Here is an 18,803-nt window from a genome sequence, read left to right on the forward strand (position 1 = left end):
ACAAACACCTACCTCCAGCCATGCACGCACACCAGCATAGTCACAGATATCTTAACTCCAGCTGTGCTCACACACCAGCAATGTCACAAACAGCTCTGCTCTGGCCGTGCAAGAATACAGCACCAATGTGGCAAACACCTATCTCCAGCCGTGCACACACACCAGCAATGCCACAGATATCTTAACTCCAGCCGTGCACATACACCAGCAATGTCACAAACAGCTCTGCTCCAGCCGTGCAAGAACACAGCACCAATGTGACAAACACCTATCTCCAGCCGTGCACACACACCAGCAATGTCACAGATATCTTAACTCCAGCCGTGCACACAAACCAGCAATGTCACAAACAGCTCTGCTCCAGCCATGCAAGAACAGAACACCAATGTGACAAACACCTATCTCCAGCCATGCACACACACCAGCAATGTCACAGATATCTTAACTCCAGCCGTGCACACACACCAGCAATGTCACAAACAGCTCTGCTCCAGCCGTGCAAGAACACAGCACCAATGTGACAAACACCTAACTCCAGCCAAGCACACAGGGCCAATACAGACCCTGCTCGCTCACATCAACAACGTCACAAACATCCTCACTCTCATAGAGCCCTTAGGTCAGGACAGGCCCAGCTGGTTCACACCGAAGTCACAAGCATCCTCATTTTTACACGGTTTGGATCGGGACAGGCTCGGGTAGCTCACACTAACAGTGTCACAAGCATCCTCGTTTTTACACTGCCTAGATCGGGGCAGGCTCGGCTAGCTAACACCGAGATTGGGATGTATGACATTACAATGCATGGTTTTACCACGCATGCCTTTACATCGCAGTTTTTACAACGCATGCTGTTACAACGCATAGTGTTAAGGGGTGCTGGATAGTGAATAGTTTAATTTACTATTCCAACTCCAGTCCCTGTGGATAGTAGGGAAGGTGTTGGATAGTAAATTAAATCTATTCCCTATCCTAGAGCGCCCCCCAGCGCTATGCGTTGTAATAACATGCGTTGTAATAGTTGCGTCGTAAAGGCACTGCGTGGTAAAAGTTGCGTTGAAAAGGATGTTCCCCCCGAGATTGTCACAAGCATTCTCATTCTAAATCTGCCTAGAATGGGACAGGCTCGGCTAGTTCCTACCAACAATGTCACAAACATTCTCATTCTTACACTGCCTAGATTGGGACAGGCCCATTCTAGCTCACACCAACAATATCACAAGCATCCTCCATCTGACAGTGCCTACATCAGGAGAGGCTCACCTACCTTACACCAGCAGTGTCAGAAGTATCCTCATCCTTACACTTCCTAGATTGGGACAGGATTGGCTAGGTCACAAAACAGTGTCACATGCATCCTCATCGTTACACTGCCTAGATCGGGACAGGCTCGGCTAGCTCACACCAAGATTGTCACAAGCGTCCTCATTCTTACACTTCCTAGTTTGGAACGTTCTTGGCTAGCTCACACCAAGATTGGCACAAGCATCCTCTATCTAACACTGCCTAGATTAGGACAGGCTCAGCTAGCTCACACCAACAATGCCACAAACATAGTGACTCCGGCACAGCCCTTAGATAATGGAAAGCCGTGCACACTAAGGGTTGCAGAAAAGCTTCCAGAGAAAACAGAATTCCCTGGTAGAAATCATTAGTAGCCATTATAAATCTTTAAGGCAAACCAGCAAATGGTTTGGGAATTAAAGGTGAGCATTAAACACACACATCCTGCGGTCCAGATAAAGTGCTAAACGAGAGGCTCAAACCCTGCTGACACCAACGAAAGAACCAATAGTAAACCTGTTCTGCATCACACTACAGACTGGTGCACCTGAGGCACGTGCTCTGAAAGACCTTTGCAAACTCTTGAATCTGCAGACATGTAAAGAATGAGAACTGGCCTAATATGTATTTGGTCTGTTGACATTTAATTCAATTTGGCATCCAGGACTAAATATTACTTTAATCTGGAATATGGGAAGCACATAGAGCATAAGTAAACCTATGAGACCCATGTACATGTTGGAATGGGAGATTACGATGTCAATGAATACCATGATATGTGCAGGCCCAACAACAGCAATGCCAATAAATGCAATGTCACTGTATGCCACAACGTGTGCCTGCATAACAATGTCAATACCAAGAAATGCAATAGCAACGTATGCCATAATGCATGCACGCATAACAATGTCGATACCAGTAGAAACAATGTTCATGTATGCCATGATCTAGGCATGCATTACTGTGTCAATATCAGTAAAGACAATGTCGATATACACTGTGACAACTGTACGCACAATGTTGAGAATGTCAATAAAAATGATATCCGTGACTGCCATATTATTTTCATCTAATGAACTCGTAATTACCATTGATGTCGGATTCACCCAAGGTGACCTTCCCATCAACCCTGAGTCGGAGATACATGGTCAGACAAGTCCTACGATACCATCCCACCAGTGATAGGTCAGAGGTGGGGTCTCACTTAGCCTAAAGACAAACGTGCACCCACGGGAAACCCTGATCGATCCCACAGAGAGGTAGTTGCACCACAAGCAGATCGAGAAAATTAGCCCCAATTAAACACATTTCTCCAAAGGTGTGCGTTTCCCAAAAATACCACAAAGCTATATGCCACATGTAGATAGGAACACTCAGCCAATTAGGACACGACATGCACACCCCACATAGTGATCACACGCTCCCCACACAAGACATCTAGACACAAACACACTGGCCCACACTTTCTCTCCCTGAGGTCGAGAGCTATATGTCCTTAGCAGATGCCCAAACTGTTTAATGTATGACTGAGGTGCTTTTTCAAGAATGCAGAAATTGTTTTATTGTACCTCACAATATGTATAAATTGTCAGCCGAAACTTGTACAATGAGATACTTTCCTCAGATATACTCTGTCAAGACTGTCTCAGCCACTGAGTTTAATAAAACCAACTTGTTCCTGTTTTGCCAAATGCCTCTTGTCTTTTCATTTCTTTAAGGTAAATTCGTATCCGAGCAACATACATCTCAGTCCTTGGTAAGGTGAATGTAGACAAGATGCACAGAGGGGCCTTTAAACAGGAAAGGGAGTACAGATACAGTGCAAACAGCACGTTAATGACTTACTTGGGTATTCCAGGCTCCAGGACTGATGCTGGAGGACTCCAAAATAAAACAAAATCCTTTGTTAAGTAGATGACCTGGCCTTACTAGCCCCCACCAGAAAAATACTTTAAAATTAGCACAAGCCGACAGCTGGCCCACCACAAAACACTTATATAAAGAATAAAGAAGGACTCTGTGCGGTCTTCATCTTCTCAAAGTGTCCTGCAAACAATGAGCCTGGTGGAAAACCCGAAAATTACTCACCAAAGGCGCTACTTATCTGGAAGTTTAAAACTGGAAATAAATTCACTTCAAGAACAAGCATTGGCAAAGGCGCTAGGTCTCGCCTTTGGGACCTATTGGCTTTGCCACTGGCTTTAACAATATGTTACTGTACATACATTGCATTTTTTACATAAGTAAACACTTTGAATCGGTTCACATTCGAAAACTCTCTTTGCTTTAGTGCAATTTTATAATGTAATTTACACATTTTTGGCAAAGCCAAGAGGTCTTGACTCTAAAAGGCTGAGCTATTGGGGTTTCCAGTGCTTGTATGGTGCATTTCATCACACCCACAGCTGCCACCAGCAGCTTCAGCCCATCACATGATCTGTGTTACGACCTCTCAAACTTCTTTTGTAGCAAGATCAAAACCATATACAGCAAATTTTGCCCCCAAACTGACCCCCTGACTCTCTCCAGAAGTCTCCCAGTAACGGTCAAAGACAACACAATCACCACGTGGGACACCATTAGGACAGAGGAAACCACAACACTCATGAAGACCATTCGCTCCAGAGCCCTGGCAGACCCCTGCCCCCACCACGCCTTTGACATAGGAGCAATCCTATTATACCTGCTGCTCAGCCAATGCGACTGTGGTGGTGGAATGTTGGTGTGTGGGGTTGCTGTGGAATGTTGGTGAGTGAGAGAGTCAGTTGGAGGATGGGCTGAGCAGCAGGAAGGCTGCTCCTGGTGTGGCTCTTGTTAACATCTTAAATAAATCTACTCATCTAATCTACCTTGGAACCAGGTGTCATTTATTTACTACATATTTTGGCGACAATTTGAAAAGGTTACCATAGAAGAATCTACACGTGTCAACTCAGAGAAAGAACAAAAATAACCTACTACTAACAAACCTGAAGAAACAACTGAAAGAAGAATATTAAAGGAACCTTAAAGTACAGAGAAGGACACTATGTCCTCCAGCCCCACCAGTGTCCTGCTCCACCAGACAGCCTACCAGACAGGGCATACTTAAATTGCAGTAGTAACACCTGTAGCTATCAGGCAGAAGTTCAGGTGTCTCTGCAGGACTATGAGTTATGTTTGGAAAGTAGAATTGGGATCTCTGGTGAGCTGCATGTTTATTGCCTCAAACGTCTTCACCACTTTCACTGGTCAAATGGATGGTATGGAAGTAGCAAAGGGCTCATGTGCCAATGCAACACTGGTCTGGAGTGTGGTGGCACCACAGTGAGGCAGTGAGGGAACCAACTGAGCTGTACCAGTCTCATCTACTTCCTTACAGAGGATTGATTCCTACAAGAACCCATGGAGTGAAAGTCTCGACATGCGCTGCGGTTGGGATTTGAAATGTACTACTTGTCCAGCCCGAGATATGTGCAAGCCTTACTTGCCTGCAGTACGGTATTGGCGGTGTACGTTTCCATGGAACCTGGTCTAGTGAGAGGAGTGCAGCAGCCCTGTTCTGTTGCCGCTCTTCAGGGTGCAACACCTTGACCCACCCAGCTTCTTTCACGTCACTGTGCCTCCATTTTGATTTACTAACACTAACTACAGCTTTTCTGGGTTCTCTGGGAATCGTAATAACCGATGTGAAAATGGAATTTTGTCTTCACACCGACACAACGCATAGAGTTTGCTATTTCAGTTGGCACTCAAGTTTGTATTGTATGGCGTGTCTTCAAATTCTTGCCGGTTTTTCCACTTCACTGTGAGAGTAAGAAAGGATCAACATCTAACAGATTGGAAAGTTGTTGTATCCTGAGATTTACATGGCTATGTAAATCAGCCTAGGTCTTCCTAGCTGCTCAGCCAGAGCAAGAGATGGTGACGGAATGTTGGTGTGCCTGTGATGAATGGAATGCCTGGGTGCCTGTGTGGATGAGTGTGTGACAGTTGGAGATGGGCTGAGCAGCTAGGCAGGCTCATCCTGGTGGGGCTAGCAGGGGCTGACAGGAGCTGGCATAGGAGTTACTAGAGCTGGATTACAGTTGTACATGGATGATCCCTGTTTGATGTTGCTAGACATGGATTATTAAAGAAGACTACAAGAAACCTACAACCTGATTACAAGTGTCTTCATATGTAAAGTACAACATATTTTGGCGACGAGGACCAAGGACTAAGACCCAAGCGTACTTAAGGACTGAACACAGATCCAGAGACTCCTAAGAAAACTTTGTAACCAGCGTAACTTAAAGGGAAAAAAAAGAAAGAAAAAGTATGGAGTAAAAGGCAAATCAGCCCCACCAGTGTCCAGTTATTGGACGGCCCCAACCTGTTGCCTGATCTTACTTCATGGACAAGACCACAGGTATGGTCTGTAGTTAGGGTAAGAATGGAGTGACGTTTACCCTACCACTTCCCTTAGAATCTGGTGTTTAGGTGTACTCTCTGCGCAAGGGAATTGTGGCTCCACAAGTGAAAGTTAAAGTCTGAACTCGGTGAATATTTTCACAAGTACCACAGTAGTGGTGAGATTAAGTTTTGAGGATGTGAATGATTTCACATGTACCACACAGGAGCGGTGTGGTTGTGACTATCTGTGTAGTATGTATCACATATTAGTAACGGTTTGTTTTTCAAGTAAGAAAGACACTTGCAGGAGATGTAATGAAGAGCTGTGGCTGATCTAGATTAAAGTTATGGTTCAACTCTGTGAAGATTGCTTTGAAATCACAGACTTGGCTATTGTTAAGAGAGGATACTGGCGTCACCATTAACGTTTTTCTTAAAGTGTACAAGAAATGGATATATGCCATCTTTTTGGTGGCAAAGATGCTCCTGAGGATTTTTTTCTATTTTACTCCCGCTTCCCTCACCCCCCCCCCATTACCTCCCCTTCACCCCTAGCCAAGAACCCCGTGCCCCCCCCCCTCTTCCCTCCCTGGAAAACCCAACCAAAACTCCCATGGCCTAGGCCTGTGGATGCCGCAGTCGCGGTGCCTCTCCTTTCCTATACTGATTATTCCTTAGTTTATCGGTGTCAAACAGTAGTCTGACCCCTTTTTTTTTTTGTTTTTTTCATTTACTTTTTTGCTAACTAAGGTATTATTCTCCTTGACATTGGTCCAAAAAGGCATCTACCTCTTCCACTACACGAAACGTGTACATTTTATTTTGCCACATTACTTTTAGGAAAGCAGGAAATTTCAACTGGACTGTTTCCCCCAGTGCTCTTAGTGGTCCCATTCGCTTTCCTAATTCCCACTGTCTACTTGCTGTGGCAGGTGATAAGTCTGACCTGATGTCTACTGCAATTCCATCCACAATTATACTCTTTTTCTTAAGGGCTACTGACAAAATCTTTTCTTTTAAGTTGTACGTTAGGAAATTAATTAGTATCTTTCTTGGTTTAAGACGATTTGGATTCAGCCGGAAAGGATCTCAATGGACCCTCTGAATGTCTCGTAACAAGATTTCTTCTGACTCTTCTAACTGTAGTTCTGTTTTAAACAGCTGTACTGCGTAGCTTTTTATATCTGACCCTTCCTTTCCTTCTGGTAATTTTAAGATCTTCAAGTTGTTACGTCTTTGCATGTTTTCCAATCTCTTAACTCTCTCGTCAGTCTCTCGCTCTTTAAATTTTATAATCTCAATTTCCTTACTATTATCCAGAATTCTGCCCTACATGACTTTCATTCCTGTCTCAAGCACTTCTGTGCGAGTACTTAATTTATCGAGTTTATCCTCTAATAAACTACATGTAGCACTTATACGCTCCTGATTCCTTCTTGAGGCTTCAAAACCCAAATGAATATCTCTTTCCAGCTTTTTTAACAGTGCCAATACTGACGTATCTGGGGGGTCTGGACTAATCTGCCGGAGGGCTATCTGTGACTTCTCCAAACCTTCCTGGGATGACAACATTTTCTCTGTTATTGTATTTTCCTTTGTCATCATGGGTATCTCTTCAACCACTTTCTCTACCTCCAATCCTTCCTTGCTTACTCCTCCTATTGCCCCCACTACACCGTCAAGTGCTAATGTTATATTTAGTTGTTGTGAGGTCTCTACATTCGGCATTTCTGCAATCACTTGTATCATATTTCCCTCTTCCTCTTCCATTCCAAATTCCAGAGCCTGAAAAGGGTTTGGAGTTAAGTGCCCAGACAAGTCCAACTCCTCTGTATCGCCTCGCCTACACTGCACTAACTCTCCACCTTTATCAGAAACGGGGTTCAGTATAAGGTGCGGTTTCAAAACCAGTACCTTAGGAACTGGCTTAAAATATGAGTTCAGTGATGGGGTAGTAGCTATCTTGTGTGTTGACCTCTTTTGTTTCCCTTTTTTCGTATCTTTTTTTACAGAGAGTTCTCCTGTCTTAATGGTTTTAACTTCTTTGGTAGAGCACTTTTTAAAGCCCTTTTGTACCGTTTTTAGCTTTCCCAAAACAGGCTCGTTAATATCTCCTTAGGAGATACCTAGGACGCCCTGTCACCAACTTTTTAATTTCTGCCTCGCACTGTGGCTTTTTCAAACCAGAGTCAGCTGAAATCAATGTTTGGTTGTCCTCCACTAAGCCCACACCGCCTTTTACCTCCGAAGTCTTTGTCAAGGGTTCTTCTCCTTTTCCTCGTCCTCCGCTCGATCCCAGTCGAACCCTTGCTATCATTCGGCGTCCCCTGCCGATTTCCGAAGCCGCTCTTCCCCAGCTCCCGCTCCGCGGTCCCGCTGACTAACGCGACTCCGCCTCCTCGACCTCCGCCCACCGCTGCACGGAGGTATCCAGCTCAGACACCACCATACGCCGTGAAAACGCCGCCAGACAGAAACAGGCTCAATTCCTCGGCAAACGTACAACAAGCTCCTCCGTCCGATGCCCTACATTCTGAGTGGTAGGACACTTTGCTCAAATCTATTCCTAGTGTGGTCAGATACCGAAGATCACCTAACAGGCACCGCCTCTGCTCCTAGCATCCGCGACCCGCTACCGCGGCCGCCATGTTTTCCCCCTGTGCTGTGGCAAGAGAAATGTGGTGTCTGACTTTGGTTCTAAGTGCCACTGTATCCCTGTGAGGCGTGTCATACGTGTAATGGACATCAGTGGTGACATGCTGTTCGTGTGATTTGGTGCACAGACATAATATCGACTCCAAAATATCGTTTGGACAGAATATCGAGTTTTAAAGATCGTTTGGAGAAAATATCGACAGGACAGAATATCGACAGCCAAAATATCGTTTTTAAGGTAAGTGAAGTAATATCGACTGTAAATAATATCGAAAGTAAAAAATATCGTTTTTTATATAATATGTAATTATTTATAGTGTTTTTATGTTATAATATGTGTGAAAAGTGTCATTTTATGTTATAATTATTTTTAATTAATGATTTTTTTAAAATTATTGTGTAATTTTATTCTGTAGCGGGTTGTGGGTTTATAGGGGAATAGGGTGGGAAGTAATTTAATTATAATTAATTAAATATGTAAATTTATTAATTGGTAGTAATAATTAATTAATTGGTAATTAAATATTATATGTTAATTATTTAAAATTTAATTGGTAATTAATTTAATTTAATTGATTAATTGCTAATTATGTAAATTAAAATAATGTATTTCCTGTAGCGGGTTGTGGGTTTATAGGGGAATAGGGTGGGAAGTAATTTAATTATTATTTATTAAATATGTAAATGTATTAATTGGTAGTAATATTTAATTAATTGGTAATTAAATAATATTTGTTAATTAATTAAAATGTAATTGGTAATTAATTTAATTGATTAATTGCTAATTATGTTAAATTAAAGGGGTATTTTTAGGGTTCAGGGTCAGTTTTTAGTTTTTGGGTAAAGGGGTATTTTTAGGGTTCAGGGTCAGTTTTTAGTTTTTGGGTAAAGGGGTATTTTTAGGGTTCAGGGTCAGTTTTTAGTTTTTGGGTAAAGGGGTATTTTTAGGGTTCAGGGTCAGTTTTTAGTTTTTGGGTAAAGGGGTATTTTAAGGGTTCAGGGTCAGTTTTTAGTTTTTGGGTAAAGGGGTATTTTTAGGGTTCAGGGTCAGTTTTTAGTTTTTGGGTAAAGGGGTATTTTAAGGGTTCAGGGTCAGTTTTTAGTTTTTGGGTAAAGGGGTATTTTTAGGGTTCAGGGTCAGTTTTTAGTTTTTGGGTAAAGAGGTAATTTAAGGGTTCAGGGTTAGTTTTTAGTTTTTGGGTAAAGGGGTATTTTTAGGGTTCAGGGTCAGTTTTTAGTTTTTGGGTAAAGGGGTATTTTTAGGGTTCAGGGTCAGTTTTGGGTTTTTGGGTAAAGGGGTATTTCTAGGGTTCAGGGTCAGTTTTTTAGTTTTTGGGTAAAGGGGTATTTTTAGGGTTCAGGGTCAGTTTTTAGTTTTTGGGTAAAGGGGTATTTTTAGGGTTCAGGGTCAGTTTTGGGTTTTTGGGTAAAGGGTTTTTTTAGGGTTCAGGGTCAGTTTTGGGGTACAGTGGTACAGGGGTACAGTGTAAAAATAAAGTAAAATTAAATTTACATTAATTTAATTTAATGAAATGAAATTAAATTAAATTATATTTAAATAATTTTAAATAATTTAAATTAAAAAAAATTATTATATACTTACCAATACTTACGTTGTAATGGTAGTGCGTTGTAAAAGTTGCGTTGTAACGTCATATATCCACTGTTGCACTCTTTGCAGTGGGAATAGTAATTTTTACTCTTTTGTATTTGTACGTTAATAATATTGGCTATTATTTAATTAAATTTTGTTACTATATATATATATGTTTTAAGAAATATGATTAAAAAAATATTCTTTTTTTACTTTCATTAATTATTTAATTATTAAAAGTTATTTTAAGTATTGTTAATTATATTTTAGTAATTCATTTTTTATATTAATGTAATTAAACATTGTTTTTATTAAAGTCGATATTTTTTACAACTATATTTTTGTTAACGATATTTTGTACTCGATATTTTTGTACTTACCTGTTTGTACATACAAACTCGATATTTTGGTTGTAGATATTTTCTCGTCGATATTTTGGGTAGTCGATATTTTGGTAGTCGATATTATTTCAGTGATCCGTGTGATTTACCACCGGCGGCAGTATACAACGGAAGGGAGTGGAAGGGGCCTAATGACTTGAGCTCTGTCCATATCACGTTATCTTTTATTTAATACTTTATCTCAGTCAACGATTTGCTCTCTGCCTTCTTGTTTATCAACTGTCAGCCACGTTCGAATTTAAAAAACGCACGTGCCTACCTGCTCTTTCTTCTGTTTCGCGTGCTGTTTGCTCTTCGGTGTGTCCTGCGCCATCTGATTTCTGACGTGTTGGACTGCCTCAGCTCCTGCGATCTTCCCGTCGTTTTGGCACTCCAACGTGCCGTGAGCCACCCGTGACTATGCCATAAACGTGCCGCCATTTTGATTTTGGCCCTGAAAACAATGTCCTGGGTCAAGGTGTTTGCTGTGTGGAAATCTCGTCAGTCACCATGGAAACACGAGTCTAAGGAACACAATTGTTCTTTGTGCCGTCCAGTACGAGGATTCTCTTTACTCAAGTGTGGCATTTTGAACTGTACTGTTGCGGTAATGTGTTTCCCTAATCCTCCACGAGCGCAATAGGAACTTAAGTGCTGCACCAAGATGGGACTGCCACGATGACAAGCTTGCTGAGAGATCTGTGTTGAGAGGCGGTTTGTGAATTTTACTGTGCCATGAGTAACTCGTATGCTGATTTCTGTTTTTTCTTAGTACCATACATAAGTGTACATGTAAGGGTGATTACTTATTGTTGAATCTATGTCTTGAGTGCCATCTGGTGGTTGTGTTACGGGGAATTATTATAAGCCTAGAGCCAGTCATAGAGATCGTTGGAACTTGATCTACACGTAAAATGGAACTGAAAGTGTACCTTTAAGCATGCATGTTTCCAGCACTATTTTTGGTGCATCTTTGGTGTTGATTGTTTCTGTTGCATTTATATGTTATGCAGCACAACTCGGGTGAGAGATCGCTCACTGGTGTGGAGCCCTAGTTTGGAAGTATTCTTCTCTTATGGTTATTGTACTTGCATACATCATGTAATTTTTTAGTAGTTTGTGATGCCACATTTTTTTTCTCGCTATTTACAGTGTGAGGCGTCTTTGTCTCTTGGTGGGTGGACATCACTGGTTCCCCTTAGTTGTGGGTGGTTCTGGTTGTGTTGGGTGGTCCCCATATTCTTGTTTGGTGTTGGTAAGTCGCATTGCGCTGCACGTCTGATTTGTTTGTATGTGTGTAAGTCGCCCCGCGCCTCACATGTTGTCCTGTGTAAGTCACCCTGCGCTTCAGTTGTTGTTGTGTGTAAGTCGCCCTGCGCCTCACGTGTTGTCCTGTGTAAGTCGTCCTGCGCTTCAGGTGTTGTTGTGTGTAAGTCGTCCTGCGCGTCACATGTTGTTCTGTGTAAGTCGCCCCGCGCTTCAGATATTGTTGTGTGTAAGTCGCCCCGTGTTTCAGATATTGTTGTGTGTAAGTCGCCCCGTGCTTCACTGTGTGTGTGTACTCTTTATGAGGTCCATATTGTGGTACACGTGCATCTGTAGTGTTTGTTCACCCTTGATGTTGGTTTCTGGGTTTGGGTGTTCGTTGTGGGGTATTACACCTTTCTTCTCTTGTGTTTTTGGGACATTCGTGATATTTCTTTACATTGTTCCTTCCCTATCTGCAAATGTGTGATGATTTGTATTTAATGAATTTTAACAACTTTCATTGTTTATTTCATGAATCTTTCATTGTTTATTTCATGAAACCTACAACCTGACTACAAGTGTCTTCATATGTAAAGTACAACAACAATCCCATGGAATATTCATGTTGCTGTTGTTTTTAGGTCTCACCTAAGCCATCCCGTAAGGATGGTGGGCGAGATTATAGTAAGGCTTTCCAAAAGTCTAGCCAAACTGCGGATCGCGTACAGTGCATGTGAGCCAAGCGCGTGCACATAGCACATCACAAGCCTCGGCATCAGACTTCAAAGGAATCCGCTCCCCCACACCCCGCATCAGACTTCAAAGGAATGCGCTCCCCCGCCACAGCAATGCCGAGAGCTTGTTTCAGTAAGCGGCACCTTTGTCCTTTGGCTGTTCGGTGGTCTTTATTCCTAAAGTAAGAATGCACGCCAATATACTTAGGCTAGGGAACCCAATTGAGTGAAATATAATCAAATTTAGCGCCTATCATCCCAAACATAATCCTTTTCTGTCCTTCCCATCCCTTCATCACAACAGCCCCTCACTCTGTCACCCTTCCTTGTCGATCTCTCTACGTGACCCATATGCTATCTCCTTTCCACTCTCAGTTCATCTTTCTCTCGCTCCTTCTCGCATTCACCTTTCATCTCACATGTTCGATATCTCCCTCCACCACCGCCTCTCGCCTCCCCCAAGCATTTCTCGCCCTCTCTATCTGTGTGTGTTGCACAAAAACACATTAATTTTTGGTAGGCAGCACGGGGAGATTAAGTGAATTGCCCAGAATCACACTATGTTGATCCAACGCCAATGCTCGAGCCTGGTTTCCTAAAGTCAGCAGCTCTGGCCATTACGCCGTCATTAAAAATGTCCCTCGTCCTCCCCCAGCACAGAGCGCGCATCGCTTGTTTACCTTCTCTCCAACCGCCCAATCTGTGTTGTGTAACTTTATACCCCCGCCTCCTTTGTGTTGCTTGTTTATTTGTAAGTTTTGCAGTTTGATATAGCACGAAATATAGCGCTTTACTTGAGCATCCGTTCATAGATTGTTCGCGGACACGGTGCTGAAACCTCCAAACAAAGCCGCGTCACCACAGCGCTGGCCATCTTACCGCACTGCTGCCCACTGTCTCGCATACCTTGCAATCCGAACATGGCTCCAAGGCATGCAGGATCAGAATGACCTAGGCGCTGGAGCCTCAATGCTGCCACCATTGCAAGGACACAGCTTCTGAAAACCTTATCAGGCCACAGGGAAGGAGAGAGCCGGCAGCGCTGACCTTCTGTCCCAGTGTCACACAAGCCGCTCTTTCTGTCTTCTCTAAATTCCTTTGGCTGGGGTTTTGAGGTACACGACTCACGTGCTTTTTTATTTTTATTTTGTGCAGCTTTATATAGCACGAATTATAGCGCTTTACATGAGCACCCCGTTACCTTGCACAAGGACACATTCATTTTTGGTAGGCAGCACGGGGAGATTAAGTGAATTGCCCAGAATCACACTATGTTGATCCAACGCCGATGCTCGAGCCTGGTTTTCCAGAGTCGGCAGCTCTGGCCATTACGCCGTCATTAAAAATGGCCCTCGCCCTCCCCCTCCCCCAGCACAGAGCGTGCATTGCTTGTTTACCTTCTCTCCAACCGCCCAATCTGTGTTGTGTGAATTTATACCCGTGACTCCTTTGTGTTGCTTGTTTATTTGTATTTTTTGCAGTTTGAGATAGCACGAAATATAGCGCTTTACAAGAGCATCCGTTCATAGATTATTTGCGGACGCGGTGCTGAAACCTCCAAACAAAGCCACGTCACCACAGCGCTGGCCATCTTCCCGCACTGCTGCCCACTGTCTCACATACCTTGCAATCCGAAGATGGCTCCAAGGCATGCAGGATCAGAATGACCTAGTCGCCGGAGCCTGCATGCTGCCCCCATTGCGAGGACACGGCTTCTGAAAACCTTATCAGGCCACGGAGAAGGAGAGAGCCGGCAGCGCAGACCTTCTGTCCCTGTGTCACACAAGCCGCTCTTTCTCTCTTCTTTAAATTCCTTTGGCTGGGGCTTTGAGGTACACGACTCGCGTGCTTTTTTATTTTTTTTTGTGCAGTTTTATATAGCACGAATTATAGCGCTTTACATGAGCATCCGTTACGTTGCACAAGGACACATTCATTTTTGGTAGGCAGCACGGGGAGATTAAGTGAATTGCCCAGAATTACACTATGTTGATCCAACGCCGATGCTCGAGCCTGGTTTCCCAAAGTCGGCAGCTCTGGCCATTACGCCATCATTAAAACCTTTCTTGAATCAGACTGTCTCATACCAGTTAAGGACGACATGGCATTGTTCCGATGAATGTATGAGAACGCAAACTGCACCCTTTTTCTCGAATAATCTATACACTCGCATATTTTTCTATTTGTGATTTTGTTAACATGTCTATTTGTCGCACACCGTCTACTGGTAAAACTGCATGTCACAGAAGTAAACGTAATGTTGGCTACAAACGCAGGACAAGTTGAGGATGCCACACATGACGTGAATCATCTTAGCTGCTGTGCATCTCAGAACACCATTAAAATACAGTCACAACTTCCATGAACACTTTAAAACCTAAAGAAAGTTAAACTTAAATCGTACAGTAGATGCTACTGCAAGTTCACTATAACAAACGTATTCTCCCCCCCCCTGCGGGGCTTGAATATGCGACTCGCAACAAGCAACAAACACGCCATTTTTCATTGATAGTAATGTGGTGTCTAAGTTGAATTGTAGTTCCACATCACTTAAGCAGGGCCTACTACTATGAAGCTGTTCCTAATCTCCTGAGGATCACGTTGCTACACACCAAGGGCCAGATGTAGGTCGCCAAATACCGGTCGGTAACGGCCGAATTCGGCCGTTACCGACCGGTATTTGGGATTTGACATGTAGGGGGCCTCATATTTACAGAATCGGTATATTTACCGTGAAGAACTGTAATCTTCATTCTCAGGGGTCTCACTAATACAAAAGAACTTGGCACAGAAGCTGAAATATGAACAGACATCTTTATTAAACTTAATTAAGTGAGACTACGTCACACAGGAGCCTTTAGCACCTGAATGAGGCAGTCTAAAGAATACAGAACACAGAGGTCTTTTATATGCTTAGGATTACAAACTCAGCATAAAAGAAAGGGGCAGTCCTAGCTTCTGCAAGCATGCAAAATACCTAATATGGACATACAAGATCTGCAAAATATTAGCCAATAGAAAAACATCTTGTAACCAGAATGTCCCCCTTACGTCATATTTCTGCCCAACCCATAAGTAAATCAATTACAGCACTTATAGGTCAATCAGTAATGGCAGAACATGTCTGTATGCAGTTAGGCCAGCTGGTGTTTGAGATTGATTTCAAAGCAAGGACAGAGGGGGGTTTTCTACACGTTGCAGTCCAAAGGGCAGAAACACTTCATGAATAGAACAGCCTGTGTAAAGGCAACGCAAATTGATGACAAATGTAAGATGGAGTCAAAATTAAAGAACCTCAGCCCCTCCTTTTGCCATTACACAGGCAAATCCTAAAATTATTTTGCAAACATTATGTATTTCAGTAACTATTGACAATGCCAATAAAACAATAAGAATCAGTCTCCAAACACCCATTCTATGCAATCGCATGGGAAATACCCAGAGTCCGTCGAAGCCTCTCTGGCAGATTTCTATTGTCCATCAAAATCTGTTTCTGTTGTTTTCTTCTGCATGGGCCTCTTCATTCAGACCTTTCATAAAAATGATGTTTCTCAGTATCCGTTGGAGTGCCTTCCTGGCAAACACTCACAGCTCACTTGAAAGGCTCAATGTCTCAATGCAGTGCACAATATTTCCTGTGCTGCAGGCACTACAGATAGTGTGCTCTTCATTGATCATGGGCACAGATCATCTCATGCAGACCCAAGTACTATCAATCGGAAAAGAGCAACAGACTGTCACTCTCAGCAACACTTTCAGGCTCCAACACTCGCTTTTCAGTGTCAGAGGTTGCTCGGGCTGCTCTTTCACTTAATCATAGGTACCACAATGTAGTGCCTTTTTCCAATCTTGGATCCTCCGGTGCACTGCACTTCCGTTGGAGCAAAGAAAAAGGGGGTGTGTGGCCAAAGCTCAGGCCAAGGGGCTCAAGGGACTGCATACTGTCAGAGGTTGCCAGCACATGACAGGTCGCTCTTTTGCACTGAAACTCTGGTTCTGTGGCAAAACCAGCTCCTCCTTCTTTTCTGATGTTCAACGCCTTCTGATGAAGCAAGTACAATACTTTGGAGATACAGTTGATGAAGCACTTTCTGGGTGTTGGGACTGTTCATCTGTTAGCTGCCACTGATGGGATTGTGGGTGAGTTCCGCAGGTTATTATGACTTAATCCCGCAGAACCTAGTGATGTAGGAAATGGGACACATTTGTTATTTTCCTTCAATTTAGTACAAAAACAGTTTGTTTTTTACAAGAGGATTGCAAGGAGGTGGCCTGCAATCTGCGAGGGAGTGGCCATACGCCATGAGACAATTCTGGTCTAGAACACACTGTCATTCTCATAGAATACAAAGACAAAGGCAATAAGCAAAACAGTGCCTCTAATTTCTTCAATTGGGTTTCCATGTGAGAGCATATCCTCTACCATCTAAGGGTAGATAACTATATGAGAATTTTATCTAAATGGATGTCCTCACACATAGTGACATCGTTTAATGGGGTAAACACATTTTTTCTCTCAATGATTAAGTCTAGGTGTTCCTAAATTCCTTATCTAGAACATCTCAAAAGAGAAATCACATGAAGATTATCAGGGACATGTAGATACTTCCCTTTTAATAACTGTGCATCAAGTGCACTATACAATACAAAGGCTAATGATCAAATGTGGAAACAAAAGACAAGAACTAGAGAGTCCTGGTATTTCCATTATTAAAACACATCTGGTCCATCAAAAATTAAAGCAACAGAAAAAAGGAACTAAAAACCAAATTAGAATAGGCATTGAATTTGTCATATTCAAAAAAACGTAAGGTGTCTCCTATTGAGGTGGAAAACTTGTCTTACTATAGTATCAAGTCAGTTAACCAGTCCATCACTACCCTGACAGTCAGACTGGAAAACATCAAAGTAGGCCTAAGAAAAATTCTTTAAAAAAAATCTGGTTATACAAAAGGGATTTATATATTATATGGGGTTCCTAGTACATTACTGCAATCTGGAAGTGTGAACCTAATACAATAATAACAATAAAAGAAGGCTAACTGGTGAAAGGAATATGGAAAAGGGAAAATGGGACTAGGACACAGCTAAAATCCCCAATTACTAGGCACAATGTGACATCAATAAGGGGAGAAATGTCAAAAGAAAAATCTATAGGAAGAACAAGAAATTACTCAGGTGATAGTCAAGTTTGTGACACAATACCAAGAGTATGGGTGATACACAAAAAGTCAAAATAGTACACAAATTTAAACTCTACGGCTGGCCGCTACACCATATACGGTAATCTCAGCTAATGTTCCAATTCCTTTTTCAGGGAAAAAAAATGAAAAGTTCAGGTCACCTTTAGCAAGAGCCACAACCCAAAACAGAATATTCAGGCCTGCTTAATTTGTGAGGCTTAAAATCCTCACCCTCCTTTTGACAGCAGATCACCAGTTAGTGGAGATTTGGCTGTCAAACACAACTAACTGTGTCACTGCTGACACACAGGACCAGCAGGAACAATTCATAAAACGATAAAATGCAAAAATATGTAAAACACTGCACATACACAAAATATCAACTATTACCAACCATCTTTTGAAAACATGCTAAACCACCCCAATTTCGACGTCCCAAAAACTCTTTCACAGACACTCTGCGTGTCCCGTGCGCCAACACCCTTTGAGGCCCTGCTTTTCCAAGCAATCATTTCTCCATCTGGTTACACTTACTCCTAACTCCCAACTTACTGACCTTAAGGTCAAAATCTGCCTTGCGGGCTCCTCAGCCCTCTATCCATTCCTCACTCTTAAGGCTGAAAAAAGACAAAAAAACCTTCCCAACTCTTTCTAACCTGCAATAACCAACCCTATTTAAAACACATGATATATATATTACTCCTGTTAGGGGCTACAATTTATTTCTATACTTAGATTATTAAAACAGTTACTGTGACTAATTCGCAAAACATAATAACACACATACCAGTTTTTAGAACAAATGCTTGTTTGCAATGGTACTCATTTCATCAACCTTAAATGGATGAAGGTCTGAGTTAGGTCCAGCAAAAGTTAAAACCTTCCACCCTGATATTAAACTCAAACCTCTGCACCAGGCACATTGGCTCACTGAGCCATTTAGAAGCAAACCCAAATGGGAACAGCCTGCAAATTTGTATTATACCTAAATGTATGCATTTACTGAAGCCCAAAGCACTTTAAAGCTATTGTAAATGGCAAAAATGCCCACATTTTACCCAAATTCGACTTTGATATTTGGGGCATTTAAAAATAAAGATCCTACAATTGCATTACTTATTAATCATCCTCAGAATGTTCTTTAAAAATTGCAGAGATTGGACATTAGACATTTCTCATGCAAATCCTGAGAAAAATGAGTTTTTTACGCCTGTGCTAAGTGAGATGTCATATGCTAATGTCCTCATTATGCAGTGCAACACAACTCAAATTAAATTATAATGCTAGGAGGTCACAGTATGAGCATTAAGCTTCATGAATAGTAAAAAACGAATTTTGTAGCACTTATTTT

At 42.3% G+C, this 18,803-nt stretch overlaps 1 protein-coding gene across 3 annotated transcripts in view; it reads right to left on the bottom strand.

The window, feature by feature from the left end:
* Positions 1–18,803, bottom strand: part of POLD4 (DNA polymerase delta 4, accessory subunit) — a 709,379-nt gene that overhangs the window by 447,962 nt on the left and 242,614 nt on the right. The window contains exon 1 of one of the 3 annotated variants that reach the window (XM_078658888.1): positions 10,568–10,678. The exons of 1 other annotated variant lie outside the window; for it this stretch is intronic. Coding sequence is in view for 1 of the 2 variants with exons in the window: in XM_078658868.1 (XP_078514994.1) it covers positions 10,568–10,621 (54 nt within the window). In the remaining variant the exon portion in view is untranslated. Of the gene's footprint in view, positions 1–10,567; positions 10,679–18,803 lie in introns of those variants that run through there. One more of the 3 variants, XM_078658868.1, reaches the window with a different exon arrangement.

The sequence above is a fragment of the Lissotriton helveticus genome, chromosome 1_1, assembly GCF_964261635.1.
Source record: "Lissotriton helveticus chromosome 1_1, aLisHel1.1, whole genome shotgun sequence".
NCBI lineage: Eukaryota > Metazoa > Chordata > Amphibia > Caudata > Salamandridae > Lissotriton > Lissotriton helveticus.